This window comes from Ovis canadensis, chromosome 3, assembly GCF_042477335.2.
Source record: "Ovis canadensis isolate MfBH-ARS-UI-01 breed Bighorn chromosome 3, ARS-UI_OviCan_v2, whole genome shotgun sequence".
In the NCBI taxonomy this organism is placed as follows: Eukaryota; Metazoa; Chordata; class Mammalia; order Artiodactyla; family Bovidae; genus Ovis; species Ovis canadensis.
Window position 1 is genome coordinate 34,319,794 of NC_091247.1, and position 26,795 is coordinate 34,346,588.

General features: G+C 47.8%; 2 protein-coding genes across 9 annotated transcripts; one reads left to right on the forward strand and one right to left on the reverse strand.

Moving 5' to 3' along the window:
* Positions 1 to 5,170: 5,170 nt before the first annotated feature.
* Positions 5,171 to 21,806, reverse strand: SLC5A6 (solute carrier family 5 member 6). 8 transcript variants are annotated; one of them, XM_069580282.1, is made up of 19 exons: positions 21,700 to 21,764; positions 21,407 to 21,620; positions 20,935 to 20,999; positions 18,850 to 18,933; positions 17,498 to 18,043; positions 17,100 to 17,165; positions 16,740 to 16,791; positions 16,301 to 16,368; positions 15,863 to 16,017; positions 15,357 to 15,497; positions 15,032 to 15,161; positions 14,425 to 14,513; positions 13,923 to 14,035; positions 13,536 to 13,603; positions 13,046 to 13,132; positions 12,718 to 12,899; positions 12,379 to 12,482; positions 12,036 to 12,151; positions 10,655 to 11,624 (listed from the first exon to the last, which is right to left on the reverse strand). In XM_069580282.1, the coding sequence occupies exons 5-19, from the start codon at positions 17,888 to 17,890 to the stop codon at positions 11,472 to 11,474; spliced, it is 1,917 nt and encodes a 638-aa protein (XP_069436383.1). In that variant the 5' UTR covers positions 17,891 to 18,043; positions 18,850 to 18,933; positions 20,935 to 20,999; positions 21,407 to 21,620; positions 21,700 to 21,764; the 3' UTR covers positions 10,655 to 11,471. The 8 variants fall into 8 exon arrangements, with proteins under 8 accessions (XP_069436388.1, XP_069436389.1, XP_069436387.1 ...); XM_069580285.1 differs by having other exon boundaries at positions 21,563 to 21,620; positions 21,700 to 21,736; XM_069580287.1 differs by lacking the exons at positions 10,655 to 11,624; positions 21,700 to 21,764 and adding an exon at positions 5,171 to 6,183.
* On the forward strand, positions 21,498 to 26,770 carry ATRAID (all-trans retinoic acid induced differentiation factor). Its single transcript, XM_069580289.1, has 7 exons — positions 21,498 to 21,959; positions 22,643 to 22,764; positions 24,698 to 24,769; positions 24,975 to 25,046; positions 25,157 to 25,278; positions 26,131 to 26,228; positions 26,437 to 26,770. The coding sequence occupies exons 1-7, from the start codon at positions 21,861 to 21,863 to the stop codon at positions 26,539 to 26,541; spliced, it is 690 nt and encodes a 229-aa protein (XP_069436390.1). The 5' UTR covers positions 21,498 to 21,860; the 3' UTR covers positions 26,542 to 26,770.
* The last annotated feature ends 25 nt before the right edge of the window (positions 26,771 to 26,795 follow it).

The window sequence follows — 26,795 nt, forward strand, 5'->3', positions numbered from 1 at the left end:
AAAAAGTTGGCTTAAAACTCAACATTCAGAAAACTAAGATCATGGTATCTGGTCCCATCACTTCGTGGGAAATAGATGGGGAAACAGTGGAAACAGTGTCAGACTTTATTTTGGGGGCTCCAAAATCACTGCAGTTGGTGATTGCAGCCATGAAATTGAAGGACGCTTACTCCTTGGAAGAAAAGTCATGACCATCCTTGACAGCATATTAAAAATCAGAGACATTATTTTGCCAACAAAGGTCCGTCTAGTCAAGGCTATGGTGTTTTGAGTGGTCATGTATGGATGTGAGAGTTAAACTGTGAAGAAAGCTGAGCGGTGAAGAATTGATGCTTTTGAACTGTGGTGTTGGAGAAGACTCTTGAGAGTCCCTTGGACTGCAAGGAGATCCAACCAGTCCATCCTAAAGGAGATCAGTCCTGGGTGTTCATTGGAAGGACTGATGCTGAAGCTGAAACTCCAATACTTTGGCCACCTCGTGCGAAGAGTTGACTCATGGGAAAGGCCCTGATGCTGGGAGGTATTGGGGGCAGGAGGAGAAGGGGACGACAGAGGATGAGATGGCTGGATGGCCTCACCGACTCCATGGACATGAGTTTGGGTAAACTCCAGGAGTTGGTGATGGACAGGGAGGCCTGGCATGCTTCGATTCATGGGGCCACAAAGAGTCAGACACGACTGAGCGACTTAACTGAACTGACTTTACTGGAAAGAGAGAATTTCAGAAAAAACATCTACTTCTGCTTAATTGACTATGCCAAAGCTTTTGACTGTGTGGATCACAATAAACTGTGGAAAATTCTTCAAGAGATGGGAATACCAGACTACCTGACCTGCCTCCTGAGAATCTGTGCAGGTCAAGAAGCAACAATTAGAACTGGACATGGAACAACAGACTGGTTCCAAATTGGGAAAGGAGTATGTGTCAAGGCTGTATATTGTCACCCTGCTTATTTAACTTATATGCAGAGTACATCATGAGAAACGCTGGACTGGATGAAGCACATGCTGGAATCAAGATTGCCAGGAGAAATATCAATAACCCCAAATATGCAGATGACACCACACTATGGCAGCAAGCAAAGAAGAACTAAAGAGCCTCTTGATGAAAGTAAAAGAAGAGAGTGAAAAAGTTGGCTTAAAACTCAACATTCAGAAAACTCAGATCATGGCATCTGATCCCGTCACTTCATGCAAATAGATGGGGAAACAATGGAAACAGTGACAGACTTTATATTTGGGGCTCCAAAAACACTGCAGATGGTGACTGCAGCCATGAAATTAAAAGACTCTTGTTCCTTGGAAGAAAAGTTATGACACCTAGACAGCGTATTAAAAATCAGAGACATTACTTTGCCAACAAAGGTCCATCTAGTCAAAGCTATGGTCTTTCCAGTGGTCATGTGTGGATATGGGAGTTGGACTATAAAGAAAGCTGAATGCCAAAGAATTAATGCTTTTGAACTGTGGTGTTGGAGAAGACTCTTGTGAGTCCCTTGGACTGCAAGGAGATCCAACCAGTCCATCCTAAAGGAAATCAGTCCTGAATATTCATTGGAAGGACTGATGCTGAAGGTGAAACTCCGATACTTTGGCCACCTGATGCAAAGAAATCAATGTTGTGAAAAGACCCTGATGCTGGGAAAGATTGAAGGTGGGAGGAGAAGGGGACAGCAGAGGATGAGATAGTTGGAGGGCATCACCGACTCAATGGACATGAGTTATTGTAAACTCTGGGAGTTGATGATGGACAGGAAGGCCTGGAGTGCTGCAGTCCATGGGGTGGCAAAGAGTCGAACATGACTGAGCAACTGAACTGAACTGAGCTTTATTGGAAGGAAGTTTTTAAGTTTAATGCTGAGAGAGTCAATTCCTAGGCAGGTTGAAAAGAAGTCCGGGGTCCCCAAGGAGGAAAAAGGGATCCAGGGTTCTCAAGGAGGAGATAGGAGACTGGAATTCTCAAGGAGGAGGAAAGGACAAATGTCATGTTTTTTTTTTTTCTCTACATTCCTTATCTTAGGCACATAAAACATTTTTTTCTTTAAGCGAGAACTGATGATTACACAATAAACAACTCAGTTTAAACTCTGTACTAAGGATTATATGACAACAATGTATCCTGCTTGAGGACTGTTTCTCCTTCCTGAAAACCTTCTGGCTAACCCTGTTATCTTTAAAGTAAATTATGGGAGTGGGTCTAGTAACATCTTTACAACTTTGAGACATTCTTTTGATTTACTGTAATGATAATTTAAAAAGTATGTAACTTCCTTGCTAACACTAGCAAGGGGGGCACTCTGCATCCCCCTTCTGATGTCTATGTCAGAAGTTTTCTCTATCCCTTTTCATACCTGAATAAAACTGTGCTACACAAAAGCTCTTGAGTGATCAATCCTGTTCCCTGGTCTGGAAGCTAAATCTGCTTTGGAGATCAAAAATTCAACACCTTCGACAGTAAGCAATCAATATGATCAAATTAATCACTGTTTTCTTTTGTTTTGAGATTTTGTGTGCCTGCTGACTACAATATTAATTCAAGGATAAAATGAAGTTGTAATAGCAGGCATGCTTATCTTGTTCCTGATCTCAAAGAGAGAGCTTTCAACATTTCATCACTAAATTTTTTTTCCTTTTTCCCTTTTTTGTAAATTAATTTATTTGTTTTAATTGGAGGCTAATTACTTTACAATATTGTAGTGATTTTTGCCATACGTTGACATGAATCAGCCATGGGTATACATGTGTCCCCCATCCTGAACCCCCCTCCTACCTCCCTCCCAATCCCATCCCTCAGGGTCATCCCAGTGCACCAGCCCTGAGCACCCTGTCTCATGCATCAAATCTGGACTGGCGATCTATTTCACATATGGTAATATACATGTTTCAATGCTGTTCTCTCAAGTCATCCCACCCTCACCTTCTCCCACAGAGTCCAAAAGTCTGTTCTTTACATCTGTGTCTCTTTTGCTCTCTTGCATATAGGGTCACCGTTACCATCTTTCTAAATTCCATATATACGCATTAATATACTGTATTGGTATTTTTCTTTCTGACTTACTTCACTCTATATAATAGGCTCCAGTTTCATCCACCTCATTAGAACTGATTCAAATTCATTCTTTTTAATAGCTGAATAATATTCCATTGTGTATATGTACCACAGCTTTCTTATCCTGTTTCCCTTTTTCTTAAAAAAATGATTATAGTTAAAAGAATGAATTGAATTATTTTATCTTTAACTTTGATTATCCTTTTTAACATTTTGTTGTAGTATTTTTTTTCATGTGCTGTGTCGCTCAGTCATCTTCAACTCTTTGTGACCCCATGGACTGTAGCCCACAGGCTCCTCTGTCCATGGGAGTTCTCCAGGCAAGAATAGTGGAGTGGGTTGCCATGCCCTCCTCCAGGGGATCTTCTCAACCCAGGGATCGAACCCAGGTCTCCCACAATGCAGGCAGATTCTTTACCATCTGAGCTACCAGGGAAGCCTCCCAACCCCCACTTTTTTTTTCCATGAAAGAAAGTGAAAGTGAAGTCGCTCAGTCATGTCCGACTCTTTGTGACCCGTGGACTGTAGCCCACCAAGCTCCTCCATCCATGGGATTCTCCAGGCAAGAATACTGGAGTGGGTTGCCATTTCCTTCTCCAGGGGATCTTCCCGACCCAGGGATTGAACCCAGGTCTCCCACATTGCAAGCAGACGCTTTAACCTCTGCGCCACCAGGAAAGCCCCTTAATCAGGTTGGGGAAGTCCTTCGAGTACTAAATTTTCTCCTATATGAAGGTTGACCTTATAAACACCTTTCCTGTATCTTGTGAGATTTTTGCTTTAATCTGTTAATGATAAAGTGAAAAGTGTTAGTTGCTCAGTCATGTCCTACTGTTTGTGACCCCTTGGACCCTAGCCTGCCAGGCTTCTCTGTCCATGGGATTTTCCAGGCAAGAATACTAGATGGGTTGCCAATCCTTTCTCCAGGGGATCTTCTCCAGGGGATCTTCCTGACCCAGAGATTAAATTCAATTGGTAATGATACATTATCTTTTTTATATACACAGCTGAGTTCAATTAATTAATATTTTATGATTTTACATCTATGTGTGAGTAGTAGTGACCTATACTTTTCCTTTCTTATGTTGTCTCTATAGAGTTTTGTATCAGATTGATGTTATTATAAAAGACACATTTTAAATCTCATACTGTTTTGGGGGATTTGCAATCTATTTTTTTAAAGCTTTAATTTTATATTGGGGTATAGCCAATTAACAAGCAATGTTGTGATAGTTTCAGGTGAACAGGAAAGGGGCTCAGCCATACATATGCAAAAATCTCATACTTTAAATGCTTGTTGCTGGTAAATAAAAATGCATTCAGGAGGTTTCCCTCTCCTTCTACATCCTGGAATCCTTTATGTAAATTTAGAATTATTTATTCCTTGAAAGATTAGCAAAACTCCACAGCGAAGCAGTGTGATTCCTGGATTTTTCTCACAATTAGATGCTTTTATTACTTCTGTTTCTATTTCTTTAATGGGAATAGGGCTATTTAGATATTTTATTGTCTCCTGAGTCTGTGGTAAGTGATATATTTCTGGTTATTTGTCCATTTTATTTAAAGTTTCACCTTTATTGGCCTAAAGTTGTTCATAATAGCTTCTGTTGTTTTATTAATAATGCTACAATGTCTGTAATATGTAGTACCTTTTTATATTTCTGAAATTATTTGTACCTTCTCAGTTGTCTTGATATTTGCCAGACTTAGTGAGTTTTATCATTCTTTTCAAAGTCCCAATATTTGACTTGTTGAGCAGTTTGAAACTGAACTGCAAATCCACAAGAGTTGATATATGATTTTACAGAGTTTTTTTTTCACCACTCTGCTTGGCTCTAAAGCAGTTTTTCTTGCATTCCTGGGCCTTGGGGGTATCACTCTTTTTCACCCCAGTTTTAGAGAGGGAATGTATCCTTATAGCCCCCACATGCTGGACATCCCCTGAGCTAGATGTCTGTCAAAGCTGAAGATGTCAAAACCAATGCTCAAATTCACCCAAATCTGCAAATACCACTGGGGACAAAAGCAATCTCAGGGTTCTGCCCAGCTCTCCGGATTCCTGCCCTCACTTGACTCCAGCCCGATAAAATCTTACGCTTACTATTAATAGCTGTATGATGATTTTAGGAATTTTTAAAAAACATTTTATTCAGTATTATCATCACTTTCAAAGGAACATTGGTCCAGATATTTAACCAGCCTTATCATCATAAATTTGCATAAATTCAGTAATGCTCTTTGTTTTAAACAATATGAAAGTTTTAAACAATATGAAATATAATTTTGGGTCAGTTTGAATGCTTTCTGCATTGATTCTATTGACGTGCTATCGATGTTTTATTAAATTCTATTGATGTCTGATATTACCGCTACTACTTCTGCTTTTATCATTTGCACGGCCAATTTTTTCCCACATCTTTACTTTCAATTATTTCATTCTGTTTCCTTTTAAGTGTATCTTTTATAATAGCAAATAGCTGGATTTCTTTTATTATTGCCAAATCTAGAAGTCTGTGACTTTTACGTTTTACTTTTATATGTTCATAAATATTGAGTGATATGCTTGGACTTATTTTTACCATAATATTCAGCATTTTTATTTAGAAAATCCACCCTCCCCACTCCCCTCCCCCCGACAACACACATGCTCTTACTCCACTTGATTACTCAGGGTTGTTTTTTCTTTGTCATTGCTCCATTTGATTTTTTTCTTTAATGGTATGGGAGTGATATATTTCTACTATTCTATTCAGTTCAGTCGATCAGTCATGTCTGATTCTTTGCAACCCCATGAACCACAGCTTGCCAGGCCTCCCTGTCCATCCCAACTCCCGGAGTCCACCCAAACCCATGTCCATTGAATCAGTGATGCCATCCAACCATCTCATCCTCTGTCATCCCCTTCTCCTCCTGCCCTCGATCTTTTCCAGAATCAGGGTCTTTTCAAATGAGTCAGCTCTTCGCATCAGGTGGCCAAAGTATTGGAGTTTCAGCTTCAACATCAGTCCTACCAATGAACACCCAGGACTGATCTCCTTTAGGATGGACTGGTTGGATCTCTTTGCAGCTATTTTTAAATGTTTACCTCATACTGTAATTTTTCTATTATCCAATGTGAGTCTACATCCGGTTCTCTGAAAAAGAGAAAAGAAAATCTTAGCTCTTGGAGTTTAGTTCCACATTATACTGATTGTTTGCAAAGTAATCCCTGCTTATTTAGACATAACAATAAATGTTATTGGTCAGTTACGTCATCGTTCTAACAGTTGACATCTGTCGACTTTGTGTTTCCTTGTATATCCAAAAGTATCTTTACATTTGGATTATATTTTGATTAAGTGTAAAATTCTAGGTTGGTAAAATTGTTTTTCAGATGATAAAACCAGTTTATTGCTTGGGAGCTAGAATCTCTGCCAAATGACTTTGAGATACATTGGTAGATGAATGGATATTTCTCTGGCAAAAATGGTCACATGGACTGAAGACCCTGTTCTGACTTTGGTGCTTCTGTTGTGGTTATGTAGGGTCATGTAAACATGTAAAACACTGAAGTGCTAGGTTTCATTCCCAGCTTTCAGACACGGAATCTGTTTCTTTCCCGCTTCTCACTGCCACTGGCTGCCACTACCAGCCCTCCACACCAGCTCTGCTTTCTGCTGTCAGATGCAGAGGAGCCAAGGCTGGCTGCTGGGACTGGAGGTTCATAGGTCTTTTGCTTCTCACACTACACGATCCCTTTAGGAAAATAGAAAATCCATAGAGGCCTCAGAATCCTCCAGAGGAATTATGGAGTGGTGGTGGAAAGTGGGAGAGAAACACATTATGTGTCTGAAAGCTGGGAATGAAACCTAGCACTACAGTGTTTTCAGTGGATCACAATACATTTAGTAGGAAATATACATTTCCTACATTTGTATGCATTTCCTATGTTTGTATATTTCCTACTAACAAGAACATGACCCTACATAACCACAATAGAAGCATCAAAGTCAAGAAGTTAATGTTACTTTCATCTAATACTCAGATCCTATTTAATTTTCAGCTATGGTCCCAATAATTACAAGCCAGTTATTTTATGGGATCTCTCTCAATTTTGTTTTGTCTGATATTTTCATGTGATTAGATTCAGGTTATACATCTCTGACAAGAGAATCACAGAAGTGATTATGTGTTCTTCCCTTTGCATCTTGTCAGGTGATGTATGACTGATTTATCCCTTACAGGAGATGTTGATTTTGATTACTTAAGATGGTGTCTGCCAGGCAGCTCCACTACAGTTCTTTTACCCTTGTAATTAATAAGTATTTTGTGCAGAGGTAAGTATTTGAAACTATATAAAGATTCCATACCCTATCTAAACTCTGACTTACTTTTATCAGTAAGAACTCATGATTTCCTTTTTTCATTTAATAGCTTATCATCCATTATATTAATGCTCAGAATGTTCCAGATTTGGCTGGTTGGAGTTCCTTCAAGCTAGCTTCTGTGTCCTTTTGATATGATCTTTCCTCGATACATTCTTTGCTTTCTGGTACACGATGTCCCAGCCCTAGAATTGATTTCTCCAAGAAGCCTTGGGGTTTTTTGTTGCTGTTGTCATTGACAATGTCGTTGAGAATGTTATTTAGAATCCAAGGTCTAGGCACAAAGCTCTTATTGCTTCCATGCTACTACTGCCCCCCAAACCCTCTCAGAAGACACATCTACATCCATCTGTTTCTTTCTCCTTCTTTAATATTATTTGGCTGTGTCAAATCTTAGTTGTGGCATGCGGGATTGCTGATCTTCATTGTGGCATGCGAACTCTTTAGTTGTGGCATGTGGGATCTAGTTCCCTGACCAAGGATCAAACCTGGGCCCCCTGCATTGGGAGCTTCGTGCCTTGGCCACTGGGTCACCACAGAAGTCCTCATATCTATTTATTTCTGTGTTTATGTAGATCTATTGAAAACCAGGAACACATGCCAATACCTCCTGTTCCAATTCACCAGAGTTCCTTCTTGCGTTCTCCCGTTCCACGAAACACTCTTCTCCAACAGTGAGAAACGTGGCTCATGCTGTTGATTGTCGCAGCCCCAACAGTTCTCACACACATATTATGCCTTCCTCATCCTGCTCAGGCTGTGAGACTGCACTGGGCGGGCCCCTATGTGCACGTCTTCACCTCCCCACTCAAGCCAACCCCCCCGCCCTGGCTGCCTCCGCGGCAGGTGGCCTCCTCACCCTACTTGGGCTCCCCCGATAGCAGAGTCTTCCCCCTGTTGTAGATGCCCTTCTCACAGCACTCAGGCTCTAACAGCCCAGGTTGAGCTGGTCACACGTGTAGATGCCCTCTTGATTCTGTGTGAGTCGATTCTCCACACAAGACACAAACACAGTGGATTCGTAGATGCCCTTTTCATTCTGTGAGTTGATTCTCCACGTAAGACACACACACACCCAGAGGATTTGATAAGCCATACCAAGCCACCTACCTGGTGGATGCTCTCCTCATGCTGACACCCCTCCCTGCCCCGAATCAAGCTGTCCCCTTTATGAGCTCCCACCTCACTCACTCCCTTTGACAGCCCACATGTCTTCTTGCCTCTGAGGATGCCTTTCATATTCTCCAACCCTACATCAGGCTTCCGACCCCAATGGACACTTCTCACCCAGCAGGGCCCTAACACACCACAGCAGGCTACAGCCCTGTGTGGATACCTCCTCATTCTGTTCAGTCTCACATCCAAGCTGGGCCAGTTCTATGCATGGCCTCCCTCCTCTCACTTGAGCTCTGACATCCATGACAGCCTCCAGCATGAATGCGTAACTTGCTCTGCTCTACATGGCATGAGGGCTGAAATCACTGGCATGAGAGCAAAGGGAAAAGGGGAGCTCCAGGAATAGTAACTGTATCGAGACCCTTTTTCATGAAATGTTTTAGTAACACAATACAATGTATGAGTGTACTGGGTCATACTGTGAAACACTTTACTGTGGGTCTCAAGCAAGGTTTGAAGGCCAGTGACCTAGGAAGGCTCTAGAATGATGGTACAGTAGCACCCCACTTAATACATCATTGTTCTCCAGACTGCTGTGTCAGGACAGACCCTATCACTTGCGTGTGCACCCTATCCCAAAGGACACAGCTTCTAGGACAAGAGATGTGACTTCGGTAGGCCACTGAGTCACAGACCTGGGTTCTAGCCCTGCTTCAGCCAATCACTAGACAAGCACTCCAGTTACCTGATACATGAAAATGCAGAGGACATGGTGTGTACTTCTCTCCCAAAGTATAAAATCAGGTAGTCATGAAAAGTGCTTCAAAAACTACAATTACAATAACTGGCATTTAAGGATGCGTCAATCTGAATCTTTGTGAAATGCACACCTAATAGATAAAGGAACTGAAGCTTAAGGTTAGGTGGATGGATGAACCAGTATTTGAATCCAGATCAGTCCATTAGACTCCACCCCCAATCATTAAATGCTACTTTTCTGCATGAAGTTACTGCATTAGAGGCGAAGGAACATCTGTGTTGCTATCAGATCAGTCAGTCATGTCCGACTCTTTGAGACCCCATGAATCGCAGCACACCAGGCCTCCCTGTCCATCACCATCTCCCAGAGAGAATGCACTGTGTTGTTATAGAGTTTGAATTACTTATACGGAGAATGAATCTCTTTATTATTCCCTTTTAATATAACTTGTGAAAGTTCTGAGTCTTGTAGCAGCCCCCCTTTTCTATGTAAATAGTTTTAAAATACAGGAATCTGAGACAAAAAGGGGCCACTCTGAAATGCCAGTGGAGGGACCTGGTGCAGGGTCCCTGGGTGGCACAGTCATTCTTTAGCTGTGAGATGGCAGCCAAGGTGAGGCCCTTGCATGAAGCAGGTGATGGATAAATATGTTGAATAAATGATGAAACTCCAACTAGAAGTCTTTTATCTACTTAAAATAATTGTAATATATATTGGAACTATATGCAACCTTGTTCTGTATTTTCCAAGTCTCCTGTAAATGTGTTATCATACTTTCATAATTTAAAAAATTTTTTTTTAAAAAAGGAATGAATGAGAGCCTGGCTAGGGCTAGAACCCTAGCAGCTTGGTGGGGTAGGGAAACAGGCTGAGCTGTGGCCCTCAGCACCAAGGTGAGGGGCTGTCAAGAGGGGCCTGAAGAGCTTGTGCTCTGGGCAGCTGGAGGGGGCCAAGCAGAGACAGAGACCAAGTGTGGGTGGGCATGAGCAGAGTGTTCTTCACAAGACCATAAAAGTCCACCTTAAATGTAAATGCTAAACAGCAACCTTCTTCCTCCTGCCCCCAAAGTGGAAATCCTCAGAGCAGCAGATTGTTCTGGTCACGGACAAGTGGGCAGGACAGGGAACAGACTGAGCCACATGGGGAAGAGAAGCAGCAGAGGAAAGTGCACGTTCAACCCCATGAACACATTACCACTGTAGACATGCATACCAGCCAGAGATCAGAAACCTCACCAAGCCACCCTTGGTCCCTGCAGGTTTCTCCTCAGCAGGGGAAGACCTGTGCATGGGAGGGGCTCTTCACCCTCGCCAGGGACAGGACTATGGTGGACCAGAGCAGGTGCAGACAGTACAGGAACCCAGATTCTAGCCCAGTGGCAGTTTTTATTCCTTAGGAACAAAGATAGGTAGGTAAGAAACTCCAAAAGGAAACAGGAGCATGAATGACCAAATGACACGGGGGTGGCATGGCTCAGGAGTTAGATGGACGGCGCACTCCACAGTGGACCTGGTCATGCCCTGGTTCTCGGATCAACATCCACCCCATCCCCAAGTGCCCACTGCAAAGGTAGGGGGTGGGTCAGAGAGCTGAAAAGCGTCCCTACTGTACACAAAGGAGATGAATGTACCTGTGTGTTCCGAGAGGCCTCTCAGGGACACCAAAACCTCCCTCTCAAGAATGGAGGTAGACAGATCAGAATGTCTGGGTAGCACAGACAACCTGAAAGTAGTGTCACGGGGCCCTGTGTGGCTGACAGGACCTGTGCTCCAATGGGACTGCAAGGGACACAAGAGCTGGCCAAGGCAGGTCCACATCAATCTTGCCAGAGTGGGCCCAGAACAGCTATTTCTATTCACTTCAAAGAAGCCTGGCGATGCTGAATCAGAAGCCATTATCCTTTTGCCAGGAGATTTACCTCTATCCCCTTTTCTGGCAGAATTGTACCCCCTGCAAGTCTGGTTCTCTAGAGAACAAATGGGCAAAGAACAAGGAAAAACCTTGTCCTACTCTCACACCTCCTGTGACATGACAGCTTCTACTGTAGCACAAACTCCCAAGAACAAGGTCCTTTGGTGTGGCTGAGATCACTCAGTCTGTGATCCTCCTGCAGAACACAGGGAATTCATCCCTGTACCGCAGGGGGCCTCTGGGTCTGGGTCCCAAGTCTGTGATCCCAGGATCACAGTGAGGTCTCCTGGAGGATGAAGGTGGGGCTGATCCCCGGCTGGGCGGGGCCTTCCTCAGTCACGGCCATGGCCACCTGGTCTCTGCTGCCCCTCAGCATCCCATTGCTCATCTTCTCTGGAAACATACCGGCTTCTAAGGAGAGGTCCTGGGAATGCGGGCAAAGGGAGCAGCTGGGTGAACGTGAGACGAAGCGGAGGTGAAGGAACCTCCCTTTCCTCTTGCAGGAAGGGTGACCCTGCTGTGATCCCGGCTAGAAAGGGGACCAGTGAGGGGCAGTGGGGAGAAGGGGAGGAGCAGGCCTGGGGTGAGCACGAGGGTGGGAGGAGGGAGAGGACAGGCCAGCAGCTGTGGCCTCTCGGGGCCAAGACCCTTCTGCCCACCAAGCCCCCGCTTCCCTGTGGGAAGGAGCTGGCAGCTGCTGCCGGATGGTCCAGGCTCAGGCAGATCATCAGAGGATGGGGGCTGGGGGAGAAAGAAAAGGTGGGGGACAGAAACCAGAAGGCCCCACAGTAGTCTGAGAGGGAGGGGAGGGGTGATCTGACAACAGAGGAGCTACCTGGCTGCGGGCTCTGCAGGGAAGTCGCTTCTGACAGGACAGGGGCAGGAGGGAGAGGAGTTTCGGCAACACTGGGTAAATGGTCCGAGGGTCCACAGTCCGGCCCCGCATGCCCCCTGAAGACAAAGTGCTCCTGAGGCTCCTAGTGTATAACCAGGGCACTTCCCAGCGCCATCCACTCTCACTGCTCTGAGCCCCCAGCCCCTGCCCACCTCCTAGAGCTCCACCAAGGAGCCTGACTATTCCAGACATCCAGGAGCCCCTGAGCTCAGACCCCAGGCCCCTGAGTGCCCTCCCTCAGGCAGTCCTCATTTCTTTGCGCCCCCATCCCACGCCCTCTCACCACTGAGCAGACTGACAGCCAGGCCCACCACAATCACAGTGGTGGAGTTGTGAGCGCTGTACCATAAATACGACAGGGAATAGAGCCGCTGTAGCCCCGTGGGCCTGGGAAGAGCAGGAGGTGAGAACAATTAATTAGCAACTCATTGAAGGAGCAACTGACCCTCAGGCACCTGGCTCCCCATCCCCACCCCTGACAGGTCCCAGAGTCCAGGGAGCCAACATCCAACATTCCCTACCCCTCAGGCTTCTAGTGGCCCATCCCTTAGCAAGGGCCCTGGAAAACCCCTCAAGAATGAGCTGCTTTCCCCAAGGAGAAAGAGAGTGAGCTCTGACTCACTTGGAGGCGGCAGTCGAGGGCATGAGTGTGGCCATGGTGACAGCAGTCAGATTGCTGGACAGGGAGAAGCTGGACCCGTTAGGGGGAGAGGGTGCTCTGCCAGAGCCCATGCTGGTCACGATGCTCCCAATGCCAATCCAGAAGGCCATAATCAGTCCAGCCAACAGGCCCACGACGGCACCCTGCCCAGGGACACGACACTCTCTTGTCACAAGGCCAGCCCCACCGAAGCTTTACACCAGTTCCCAGCACTCCTGGTGAGAGCCCTGCCAAGCCATTCCCCAGGTCCACCCCCACACATGACCCTGGAGGCATGTGGGTCACTCACAGGAGGATTTGCACAAGGAAAGAACATCCCAAGGCAGAAGAGTCCAAGCAGCGGCCCCCCAACCATACCAAAGATGCTGATGGCTGCCTGCAGAGGACAGGGTGAGAAAACGAAAAGAACACACAGCTCAGAGACCCCAGCCTCAGCAATGTCCCAGAGCCACCACCACTGCCTCAGAGCCCCACCAGTCAGGTCTGTCAGTCTCTTCTCCCTGGAACCACTAGAAGCAGGATCCTAGAGGGCAGAAATGGTTATGGGAATATGCCTGGGGTTCTCCAGAGGCTGACCTTTAGACTTCTCTGAGCCAACAACAACCCTGGGGCTTTTGGCTACCAGAGAGTCTATTCAGACCTACAGGCATAGCCGGTCAAAGGGGAACTTCTGAAACCTGCCCTCTGTGTCAATTCCTTTCACAATAGCGGTCTTCTTCCCTTTCGGATTTCAATCTGCTCCTTTTCTCCAACAATTCCGTTCTCTCCAGAGTTATTACCTGCAGCACAGGTCCCATCTGCGAGGAAATATAGGCCATTCCCAGACAAAGTAGCCCATAACCAAAGGCTGAGAAAAAAGAAGGGGAGAAATAAGCAGATGTGAGTTAACACAATAAGCAGGGAAAGCAGAGCAAAGCTCCTTCCCTGGTCAAACTACTACCTCTCTGTCCCTGGGAAGGGAGCATATTACCTCAGGACCCAGCTCCAGGTCCCTCCCACCCTGTCCTCACTTCTAGATGACCAAGACTGCTCCCCAGGAAGTTCCCTGGCACATAAGCAAGGTCAGTGCTTCACTGGGCAAGTGCACTTCAAAGCAGACAGCCGACAGTGCTTAGGGGGTACCTTAGAAAGTACATGGCTGAAAAGATAAGGAAGTATAATCCCACCGATGATTCTGGAAAGCATGGTGGCCTGGACTTCCGAGAAATGAGGAAACCAGGGTCGAATCAAGTCTTCCATTGTAACAGTTGCCAGTGAATTAAAAGCAGAGGATATGGTGCTGACAGAAGGAAGAAAGAGTCAGGTCCAGAGGCACAAACCTAACAAGGGACCCTGTTGAGGGACGAATGCCCTGCAGGCAGGAGAGGACGTGTGTAACCCAAACACTACTCTGACAGCTGGAACCGAGGAAGAGGCCTGGGAGGCAGGGACATCTGGCCTCTTCTGAGTGGGGTTCAGGTTTGGTTCAAGTAAATCAATTCCTGGTATAGAAGACTCCTTCACCAAACAGGGGTCCTGCCTAGGAGAGGACATGCCTACCCATACAGAGGAGCTGTCCCTTGTTCACAATCGGGTACAACAAGAGGCTCAGAGGGACCTCCCATCCACCCATCACCTTGTACTCAGAGGGGCCAGCTGTGTCAAGCCTGAGGGGAAAGGTCAAAGTACCTGAGGGAGCCACTGAAGAGGCAAGCGACGAAGAGCCCAGGCAGCCCTGGCAGGCCTCTCAGGAGATCCATCACAAAGTACAAGACGAACTGCAGGTGGGGCAGAAGAGTACAGCTCTCCCCAGAGAAGCCCTTCCCAGGGGAGCGCTGCCCTTCCCCTCCACATGCCACCCGCATGCACCGACCGGTCTGTGGGGACTGGGTGCCTTAGGAAGGGGGCCAGGCACTGAAGGCGACCCCTAGTAAGTGGAGAGAAAGCGGGCTCTGCAGAAAGAAGGGCGCAGCAGCCCGTGCCCTAGCTCTCCCCCGGCCAGTGGTGTGACTTGAGCATGCTGCCCACCCCAATGGGTCACCTTTTCTCCTCTACCAGGTGAGGCTGTGAGGAGGGACAGAAGAGATCAGCTGTGTGACAGCTCCCCACAGGGCAGGTGGTGCGGAGGAGTGAGCCAGTAAAGGGAGGTCCCCGCTCCCGTGGGCCGGGCCCTATGATCAGCTGCAGAATCCCAGAGGACTTCACATGCGGTGCCCACCCCAGGTGGGGGTCCTCTCTGCAGCCACCAGACACTCCCTTTGGGGGGTCCAGGCAGGGAGCAGGGAAGCCATCTCACCTGGTCAGGGGCTGCCTGACTCTGCTGGGTGCTCATAGGATACTCCTGGTAGTAGGTAAACATGACCAGGCCAATGAGGCAGCCCATGCCGAGCGCCACCTGCTGGCAGGGGAAGACGGCGTAGCAGGAGCTGCAAGAGAGGCCAGTGCCAAGCAGGCAGAGGGTGTTAGCAGGCATGTCCCCACGCCCCAGAAGGCAGGCCCACGTCCTGCCCAGTGGGTGTGGGTGTGCCCTGGCATCCTGCCCCACCGCAACTGCCCCCGCAGAACCGGGGCCTGCTCTCTCCCCCATCCCGAGCGCCCCCTCTTCCCGGTCCTGCCCTCACAGCACTGCAGCCTTCTCCGTGCGGGAACTGAGGTAGCGCTGCACCTGCGCCTGGTTCACTCCATACAAGGAGAGCATCATGAAGACACCCCCGAAGGCCAGCGTCCAGAACGTGTGCCGCACAAACGGGTCCGGATCCAGCCTGCCATAGACACCAACGTGCCACTGTGGCCCCAGACTCAGCCTTCCCTGCCCTCCTCCGACAGGGGGCGGGGCAGAGAGATGGCTGCCGGGGCCAAGGTGGACTCAGGCTGGGTGGGGAGGGAGTGGTTCCATTCTGCCAACCCACAGCCTCATCCCAGGTACTAGAAACATCCTGACACCTGACCACCCAGGGCAACACTGAGCTTGTCCTCCACCCCTGCAGGCCCAGCCTCCCATTGGCCTCAAGGCTGCACCTCAAACCCCACAGCTTCCCCTCTGCTTACTACCGCCCTAGGTGCAGGCTCTAAGAGGGGCTCAGCTCCCAGGCATGACAGATCCCAGCCAGGGAAGGGGTTTACTTACTCAATTCCAGAGATAAGGCCACGCTGGGAAGCCACTTCCCACACGTGCCCCAAACCGCCCACCTTGGCCGACCCCACAATGATAACCGCCAGCTGCCCTAGGAACATGACCAGTGTCTGGAAGACATCTGTCCAGATGACTGCCTTCAGTCCACCCTGCAGGGAGAAGACAGCACCCCTGCCACAGATGTCCACAGAGCCACACCACCAGCGAGGGCAGCAGCCAGCCGCCAGCGGTGGACAGCTGTTGACATCCTTCCCATCCCATTCCCTACCATCACATCCCATCCCCCAACATAATCCCATCCCTTTTCACAACACCCTAAAAAGTCATGCCCCTCACCAGTATTCTTATCTACTACCCACCTACTTATCTTGTCCCACCCTTTCCTCTTTCCCCCCACCTCCCTCCTCTCCACTTTTCCCTAAGACTGCTTACCAGAGCAGTGTAGATGGTACAGACAATGCCTAGGGTCAGCACTGACAGCCAGAGATCAAAGCCAGTCACTGTAAACAGATAAAAGTCACATTCCTATCTCCAGAGGAGGGTTTCCCAGGGATAAACCAGGGAAAAACCAGGGAAATGAGGTAAGATAAGAACCATTTGATCATTAAAGATGAAATAAATCATTTACCACAATGAAAAAAAAAAAAAGTTTGCAAAGCTCCACCAAAAGGTGTTGATTAACCAATTCAGATGGGGCCTGGTAATGTTTGATTAGCTTTCCACCTCTAGTGAAGACCAGCCAAGGGCCCAGATAGTGGAATAATTCGCCGGTCAAGGTTAGGTTCTTTTCTGCATTCTCTCCTCCACCTGCCCCTCCCAAAGGTTTTCCCTAGCCTGCAGTGGCTGGGCGCCAGGGACTGTGACTCCTCACCTGCATTGAGCGCCAAGGATGGAGCATAGAGGACGACCCCCATATAGATCACCTGTCGGGTGTGGAAAGAGAATATGAGGGGAGGAGCCGATGAGGGGGGGCAGAGAGAGAAGACAAGACAGCCTTCAGCTCCAATATCCCAGAGGCCTCCCTTCACCTAGGCTCCCCCTCCCCCTCCTCCCAAAGTTTGGTTTGCTACCACCATGGTTATATGTGCCAGAACTGGAAGGGACAAGATGCCTCTGGGGGTGAGTAGGAATTTCAGTCTTGCTAGTCTGAGAGCAGGGAAGGCTCCAGGGAGCCCGAATCCATGTCCCCCTACCCTGCACCAGGCTCAACTTCTATCCTCATTCCACTTACCATCTGAAAGATGAAGGTCACAGTTCCACAAACACGCACAGCTTTATTGAACCGGAGCTCCAGGTACTAGGTAGGAGTAGATTAAAAAAAAAAAACAAAAAACGCATTTCTCCCCACCCCATCCCCAACAAATCACACACAACTTCCTTCAGGAAGTCCAGGAACAGAGGAAATAGCCAGCTCATATCCACTCTGGGCCCCCATCAGCACAGCAGTCTTCTCCCCGAACTCCTACCCTGCCCAACCTCACCGCAGTGAACTAACTTCTAGACACACGATGTATTTATTCCCTGCCCCTCTCATCAGGCAGACAGAGTTGAGGAGCCCAGATCCCTGTGTGCCTGGTTCCTTCTCTCTACCCCTGCCCCTGAGGGTCCTCTGTGCTCCTCCCTACCTACCTCATAGGCACTGGTGATATGCAGGCGGTAGAAGATGGGGATGAAGACATGTGCTGGGATCAGCAATCCTAGGAAATAGCAGCAGCCCAGGAACCAATACTGGGTCCCGAATCGGTAGATCTCGGACGGCACACCCAGGATGGCCACAGCTGACTGGAAGGTGGCCAGCAAGGACAGCGCCACAGGAAGGCAGCCCATTTTGCGGTCTGCCAACAGCAACTGGCCGATGCTATGTCGGCCCCAGCCACGATAGGCATGGTAGAGCCCGATGGCAAGGGAGAGAACCAGCAGCAGGACAAAGACCACATAGTCCACCAGGCTGAAGGTGGACGTGACTATGTTGGTGTCTGAGGCTGGAGGGAGGGGTGTGGCGGGGCTCACCCCCACACTCATATTCTCTCTGAGTCTGTGACCTGCGGCCACTTGCTCTTCCTGGACTCTGGGCTGCCACTCAGCCGGGCAGTGACAGGCAAGTGGCTACGACCTGACTTCCAGCCACCGTCTCACAGTTCTCCTCCACCACCAAGTGACGTTGTCCGGGGTGAGCTACAAAGAAACTGGCTCTCAGGCAGGCCTCCCCTGCCTTCATGGCAACCCACCCTTGGGCTTGTGCATTCCACACCCATCACATTTGCCCAGCCAGGCCCCAGGGCAACCAGAAAGGTCTGGAGGCACTGATATATGTATTTAGTAGGGCAGAGTGGGGAGGAGAGGGAGGAAGCAGCAGATTGAGATAGCCAGGAGGTAACTATTTGGCCAAGACCTTTCTGGGTATACACAACTGTGAAACTTTCTAGCCCACCCTCTAGTTTCTTCCCAGAATTCCCTGCCCCACCCTCCCCTGCCTGAAGGCACAGACCCAGTCACTACAATGTACTAAGCCAGCAGAATCCAGCCTGGCACCTCCACCCAGCAGGGAAGAAACTTCAGGAAAGAAGAGACTAAGGAAACCATGGCCTCCTCTATACTCCCAGCCTCAGGCCCCACCTTCCATGATCCCCAGTGCCACCTTCCAAACAGCACGCCTTCTCAGCACTGATCACCAGGAAGACCACGGCAGCCTCAAATTCCCTTTCAGGCATCTCCAGGCCAACCACTCTGTTCTCCCCAACTTATTTAAAGCCCTGCCAACCACCTCTCAGCTCCTCTACCTGTAACACGGCAGTCAGTAGCAGATCCAGGGAGAGAGGTTGGGTTCAAAAGTGAGAGGCCAACATGCTGGAACCAGGGGTTCAGAGTTACAATTTCAGGGGCACTTCAGAGAGAAGCTAGCTAGCCAGGGAGTTGGGGCAGGGGTGGGCAAGAGAAACAGTCAGGGGAAGTGGTGCTATCCCACTGGAGCAGACACCTACCTTGAGGAGCAATCCCTGCTGTGAAGCAAGGCTGCCTGGAGAAGCTGCGTGTCTGGAGCTGAACGGAGGCTGAGGGCCTGGTCTCTAAGGAACAGAGGTGAGAAAAGCTAAGGGTAAAGCTCAGCAGCTATTTGTTCCAGCCCCTTCAGGGAACCAATCACTGTGGTCCAAATGGCCCTATTACTCTACAGCCCCCAAACTCCAGCTCAGCCCTAGAGACTCCAGAGTGGAGAGCAAGGAGCTCACATTCAACGGCATTCTTAGATGGATTAGGGTTTTGCTGCAAGTCCCACTTGGCACTGCATGCCAGGAGGAATTGCAAAAGAGTTGCTGAGAGACGGGAAAGTTGCTGTTCTAACTCCTGCACAATGAATACTAACCCTTAGAGAAGATATTAAATACCATTATCCTCAGAACAAGGACCAGATCACAGTATGCCAAAACTTAAAGGAATCTTAGATCACTAGCATAACCCCCTCACTTACCAAGACACACCGAGGCCCGTGAATTTAGAAAGCCTAACATGATGACCATTAACATTTTTTATAGACCTGTTGGAAAACACAGCACTGTGCTATGTACTTTATAAGTATTAGCAATGATAAATAATATCTATACCTTTCAAAACACCATGTCTTTCAGGTTATACACTTTATATGAACACTCTTTAGTTCTCTAGGGTTAGACAGCATCATAAACAACAGAGAAATAACAGGATTGTCAGTGGGTGTGACAGGTAATTCACCAGAAGTCCCTCCCTCCCTACTCCCTGAACCAGGGCTGGAGCAGAGTGTTAACTATTGTCAATCATTCCTGGAACAAAGTTTAGGTTTCAACCAATCTAGAGACAGATTAACATAAATCATGTCTTCCGTTCTTGCCCACTAGGAGAAAGATCAGCCTTGCTGTCTTCCGGCTCTCCTACCCTGTGTTCCTGGACATATGCTGTCTGCCTGGCAAGATATGGCTTCATGCAGACCAAACCTGAACCCTGAACCTCCTGGGGCCAAAGAGGAGGTGAAAATAAGTTGGCAACTCTTGAATCACATGTTCTACTCAGTCACAAATGTGAGTCCCCAGAACAATATTCCCAACAGGCCACTCAGGTTTAAACTAAAGATGCCCTGGGCCTTTGCTACATTGCAACATCTCAAGTTTTCTCACTCCTCTCTGGCAAGTTTTTCATTGCTATGATAGAGGTGACAGGAACTACCAGAGAATAAGAGGAAATATGTCTGCTGTGTACAAATAACAATGTATAGACGTAAAGGGTTAATGATATGGCTAGGCAGGTAGTTGCAGAAAGGAAGGAAGGTCAAAGTATAGAATGGAAAACAAGATGTACAGAAATGGAGACCCTCTGCTGCTGGGGTAAACTGGCAGGGCTTCCTGAGAATTCTATTTGCACGAGATGCAGAGAACACTCCTGGATGGCTGAAGAGCGGGGCAAGACAGGAAAAACCTGACCCAGTAACAAAAACTTCACCAGACACGGTTCTAAGAGCAGGACAGGGACCTTCTAACCTTTAAAAAACTCACCTCTCTCTGAGAGGTGCCAAAAGTAACAGAAAGGCTGTTTCACTAAAACTCTCACACACAGGGCACCAAATAGCAGGCTGTAGGGGGCTCTTTTAAAACTGATATACACAAACAAGAAAGAGAATCATTCCTAACCACCCTAATCACACTCTCACTTTGGTAGCAAAATGAATTGCTCTGACTCCTACAAAAGGCAAAGGGGCCACCGCGGGAGCAACCTTCCCCAAAAGATGCCTTCAAAATCTGTCCTTGTGCCTAGAATCCCACAAGGTCTGAAAGGCTCTAGAGGTCCTCATTAAAACGCTAGTAAGTAACTAATGCCTTAGTAAATGTGCCAGCCCTCTGAAGGTAAATGCTTTTAGGAGATTGCAGACACCTGGGGGTAGGTAGAAGGGGAGCCAGGCTAGAAGATGAGCTTTGATTAGCTTTGATGAGTTTTTGCTGGCCCTAACCAAAGCCCACACTCAGTCCTTCCGCACGGGGCTACCTCGGCGCCCTTCGGTCGGGGCCTCGTGCCACCACGGGATAGCCCTCGTCTCCCCTTACCTCCAGGGCTCAGCCAAGACTAAGAAGGTCTTGTAGTTCTTCCCGAGATCTGCATCGCTCCTTTTCTGGGAAGACAAAGGGGATGAGGAGTTAGGGGAGCATCTAACCCGCTTTCACTTCCTCGCCAGAGCACAGGACACCGCGTGGTTTCACGACTGAACTGAAAGGGACAGGGTGCCCCGAGCGTCCCCAGGATCGTCTCCTACCGACAGAATTTGTCCTTCGTCCTTTGCTCCCCCATCACCCTTACCCTCTTTATTTCCTGACTTCTCTCCTTCCCTCCACACGCGCGGTGGCACAATCACTACCACCTCGCCGCCTGCACGCTCACCTTCCCCGGACTCCAGGCTAGAAGCCGGCCCATCCCGCCCCTCATCTTTCCGCTCCTCCCCGTCCCTCCCCGCCCAACGCCACTCTCCACAGCCTGTGTGCTCCGACCCACCCCCTCACGCCCCCCCCTCGACCGGCCCACCTGCCCGATCTCCACACGTGGGTCCGGCCTCCACGGGAGAGCCGGCCCAGCCACGCCAGGCCTGGTGACAGCGGAGTCCCGCCCCCTGCCCGTCCCCGCGCCGCCATGTTTACTGAGGGCAGATGGATTAAACCCGAGTAGCTTCAGAGACGCTACCCCGACGTCCGGGCGCGTGGAACGCGTCGCTGAGAAAGCGGTGGCAGGGAGGCCTTCGCTTAAGGGGTGAAAAGGATGTGGTCAGTCCCCCGAACTAGGACTGGGAAGCCCAACAACAACCAAAAAAATGCGCTGACCTCCACGACTAGCGGCAACCCCCAGCCCTCCTGGCACCGACCGGCCCACCTGACTAGCCGGGCGGGCCAGGCCACGCCCCGCACAGGGGCGTGACACGGTGGGAGGCGGGGCCGCCCGCGCAAGTCTCGCGATCAGTGGAGAAGGTCGGAAGGAGCGGAAAATGGCCCCTTGCGGGCTCGGCAGTTCTTTGAGCTTGGTTCTCTGGGCTGCAGCCCTGCTCTTCGTTCTGAGCGTGGGAAGGGGTTTGGCGCTACCCGAGGTACTGAAGCAGATTAAAGGTTGGGTTGAAAAAGAATTGCTCGCCGGCACTGGGCTCTCCCCTCTCCCCTGCCTGCCGCAGCCTCGATTTCGTCCCTGGGGCCTCCCTAGCCGTCACCCAGCCGGCTCCCACTCCCGAGTACTCCACGCCGCTGTCGCCTCCCAGCGCTTTCGCCCTCCTGACGTCCAAAGACGTTTGAAATTTGACCTCCTCGCACCTTAGTATTCGAATAACTATGAGTTCTTTCCACAATGGGTCTTCCGGCCGTTCTGCAAGCTTGCTGCGTTCTAATGCCGCTGGATAGCGTGCGTTGGTAGGACTGTACTTTCTGTAATGCTTGATGAGTTCTTTGTGTACCTGCAGTCCTTTTACACCCGGTCACATGGGGCTGGCAGGTTGAAAAGTCGTTGGAGAGGGCATTATAATTATAAACGTGTTCGAATAGTAATTCTCAGAGATGAGATCCTTCCTGGACAAGATCTGGTACAGAAATTCTCCGGTGCGCTGTTTTGGCGCCTGGTTCCAGAGGAAGAAATATGTCTTCTGTAAATCTGACATAAAAGTCCCGTGTTAGAGGAATTCTGGAGCGTATACTGGCAGTTAACGTTTGAGCCTCTGTTTTTGTTTTTTGTTTCCCCTTGGCTTTTCTTTCTGAAGTTCTAATAGTTTTCTCTCTTCTGCAGATATGCACCCAGTGTCCTGGGAGTGTGCAAGATTTGTCAGAAGTGGCTCTTTATTGTAAGCGGACACCAGAGCTAACGCTGCGAGCCCGCTGCTGCCTAAATGGGGAAGGCACCATCCTGGGGTGAGGGAGGAGAAGACCTCCCTGGGTACTGGAAAAGAGTTCCCAAGCCGGATTCTTCAAGGCTTGCCTGATTGGTTTTGGGGATAAATATTCATACATATTTTTGAGGCATCTAAACCATGAATCTCAGACTTCTAAATCTGTTTTTGGCTAAGTGAAGAATCTGCCTACAGTTCTGGAGACCTGGGTTCGATTCCTGGGTTGGGAAGATCACTCGGAGAGGGAAATGGCAACTCACTCCAGTATTCTTGCCTGAAGAATCCCATGGACAGAGGAGCCTGGCGGGCTACAGTCTATGGGGTTGAAAAGCGTGGGACACATACTGAGTGACTAACACTTTAAACAACCCTGTGGTTCTTCCTGGTTGAAAAACATAAAAGTCATAATTTTGAGCATTTTTAAACCTTATTTCTTTTGTTTATTATCAACTCTCTGGCTTATTTACTGTAGTGTCTCCATGAAATGACTCCTTTGGCCTCCAGGACACTATGAAATATGGTTTTCTTCCTCTTCTCATTAATTCATATTTGAGGCAAATTTCTCTGTTTGTCCCCTTATACAGATTACTTCCTGCATTGTTTTCCCCTCACACTCTTGAGAATCCACTTATTCTTACAGCTTCAACCATTATGCAGGTGTCTCCCAAAACTAGATCTCTTTTCATTTCCTTTGACTTTTCTCCAGATATATGGAGAAAACATAATAGATTCCTATTAAATATTTCCTTTTTCAGAGCACCCTCACTTCAGTTTCAGAAAGTCACTTGTCTTGCTTCCATTCTCCTCATTCCCTTATCTATCTACTTATTTATATTGAACTTTCAGAAAACCAGTTTCTTTCCATTATTGCTCTCTGGCTTTAAAATTAAACTTATAATTGTCTGTGGCCCTAGGATAAAGTACAAACCAGGAACTATCACAGACTGGCCCAACCTACCTTTCCAACATTACTTTCAATTAGTTGTCCACTCAAACCCTCCAGGAGAGTCTGGCTTCAGCCTTCTACCTCCAAAAGCAGGCCACCTTTGTTTCTCTGTTCAAGCCTCTCTCTTTACCTAAACTTGCCTTCCTCCATCAAATTAGGACCTATCTGTCCTTTAATTCCAACATCTTTTGTGAATAATCTGTACTACTAAATGCCAGAGTAATATCTTTTAATTTTTCACTTCCTCTAATCCTTAGTGTCCATAGCATTCAAGTTAATTTTATATACTGTTCACATTGCAATTTAATGTTTATATATTTTTTATTTTGGGTGATGGTCTTGTTCCCCTGCTGCTGCTAAGTCGCTTCAGTCATGTCCGACTCTGTGCGACCCCATAGACGGCAGCCCAACAGGCTCCCTCGTCCCTGGGATTCTCCAGGCAAGAACACTGGAGTGGGTTGCCATTTCCTTCTCCAAGGCATGAAAGTGAAAAGTGAAAGTCAAGTCGCTCAGTCGTGTCCAACTCTTAGCAACCTCATGGACTGCAGCCTACCAGGCTCCTCTGTCCATGGGATTTTCGAGGCAAGAATACTGGAGTGGGGTGCCATTGCCTTCTCCTAGTGCATTGTAAACAACTTGCAAGCTAAGATACTGAATGTTATTTTTAATTCTCCCAATTTTTGCAGTTAGTAGACATTAAGTAATATTTGCAGTTAGTAGTCATTAAGTAAATATTAAGGCACTATTCCATTAAGTAAAGAAATAGCAATAGATATTGAAGAAATGTGACTAGTGCAAATGAGGGACAGAATTTTTAAAATTTAAGTAGCTACATGTGTTAGTGGTTACTTAATTGGACAATGCAGAATGAAACCATCTACCAGAGTGCCTAGTTTGTGGCCCTGACATAGGTGTGTTCAATGAATATTAGCTGTAAAGGGGATTGTAATAGCTTACCCTGGGTGAAGGGGAAAGATACACAGTTTCACTAATTACCTTATTTCCTCAGGCTGGATCTCCAGAACTGCTCTCTGAAGGACCCTGGTCCAAACTTTCCTCAAGCACATACTGCTATCATCATGTAAGTTGTTAGTTATCCTCCTTCCCAAAAGGTGACCTTGGAGTAGGGTTGATGGGAAAGTCTTTGAGGATGGACTGCTAAAAAGATGTTTGAAAATTGTCTACATTTGGACAACTCAGAAGAACTGGATTACCATCCAGAAAGATGTGTGAATGGAAGTCAAGTGTTTTCCTAGAGCACAGTGCTAACAGTGTGTGCTTTGCAGAGACCTGCAGGCAAACCCCCTCCAGGGTGACTTGGTCAACACCTTCCATGGCTTTACTCAGCTCCAGACTCTGTGAGTAAGAGTGTGGGGTCGGGGAGAGAACCAAAGAGAGGCAGTGCTATGAACTCAGCATATTGGTCTGAGTTTGGTCTGCATATTATGACTGCCTGTGTTGTGTTCAGGATACTGCCACAAGATGTCAACTGTCCTGGAGGTATTAATGCCTGGGATACTATCACTTTTTATATAAACAACCAAAGCTGCGAAGGACAAAGGAATATTTGCAACAGCACTGAGGACCCAGGTATGCTGTCTCACCTGCACCCCTCTGGAAACTACCTCTCCTCCCTGTATTCTCTACTTTAGATCAGAAGGACGGTAAAGTGCCTTTTGCTCAGGTTTCCGAAGTGTTCAGTTCAGTCTGGGCGCTCAGTCATGTCCCACTCTTTGCGACTCCATGGACTGCACTATGCCAGGCTTCCCTGTCTATCACCAATTTCCGGAGCTTGCTCAAACTTATGTCCATTGAGTCGGTGATGCCATCCAACCATCTCATCCTCTGTCATCCCCTTCTTCTCCTGCCTTCAGTCTTGCCCAGCATCAGGCTGTTTTCCAATGAATCAGTTCTTTGCATCAGGTTTCCAAAGTATTGGAGCTTCAGCTTCAACATCAGTCCTTCCAATGAACACCCAGGACTGATCTCCTTTAGGATGGACTAGTTGGGTCTCCTTGCAGTCCAGGGGACTCTCAAGAGTCTTCTCCAACACCACAGTTCAAAAGCATCAATTCTTTGGCATTCAGCTTTCTTTATGGTCCAATTCTTAGATCCATACATGAATGACTACTGGAAAAACCATAGCTTTGACTAGACAGACCTTTGTCGGCAAAGAAATGTCTCTGCTTTTTAATATGCTGTTTACATTTGTCATAGCTTTAATATGCTCTCTAGGTTTGTCATAGCTCGGAAGTCTTAACCCCTTGGAAAGAAAGGTCTTAAAATTATTTTGTTATCATGACAGTGTTCTGATTATCTGTAGTCTTCTTTCCACTCTACCTTTGACCTAGAAATAGTTGAGAGAATCTAAGCTGTAGGAGATATATGGGAAATAAACCTAATGAAATCCAGTGATGTTCTCTGTTTTTCTCTGGCTCTCAGAAATATGTCCTGAGAATGGATCTTGTGTACCTGATGGTCCAGGTCTCTTGCAGTGTGTTTGTGCTGATGGCTTCCATGGCTACAAGTGTATGCGCCAGGTAAGGAATTAGGCCTCCTAATTGAGATACCCATAAATCAAGTACCTCTTTAAAAGAAGATCAGCAGCTGATGCAAATCACCTAGAGAAGGAAGCTAGAAGAAAACTGCCCTGGCTGAGGGCACAGATATGCTAGGAAATTACTGGATGTTAGGTTGTAAGCCCTTGGTGTAACCCTGTATGAAGTGTTTTTGGTCTGTTATTCACAGGGCTCCTTCCCATTGTTCATGTTCTTTGGTATTCTGGGATCCACCACTTTATCCATCTCCATCCTCCTTTGGGGGACTCAACGCCGAAAAGCCAAGGCTTCATGAACCACACAGGTCTCCCTACTGACCTAAAGATCATCCCCATCTTAGCCCAGTCAGGGAGATTTGCTTCCTAAACATCAATCGTCAGCGGATCCTCCCAAGGCAGAGGCCTCGGATGGAAGGAAGATGGAAATTTGCACAACCCTGGTGTGTTGTAGACATCCAGTCCGGGAGTGGACTAGTACCAGTTTACATTTGTGTTGTTGACCATAATAAACAGTTTTTCTTTTTTTCCTCTTGTCTGTTGGTTGGGGTGG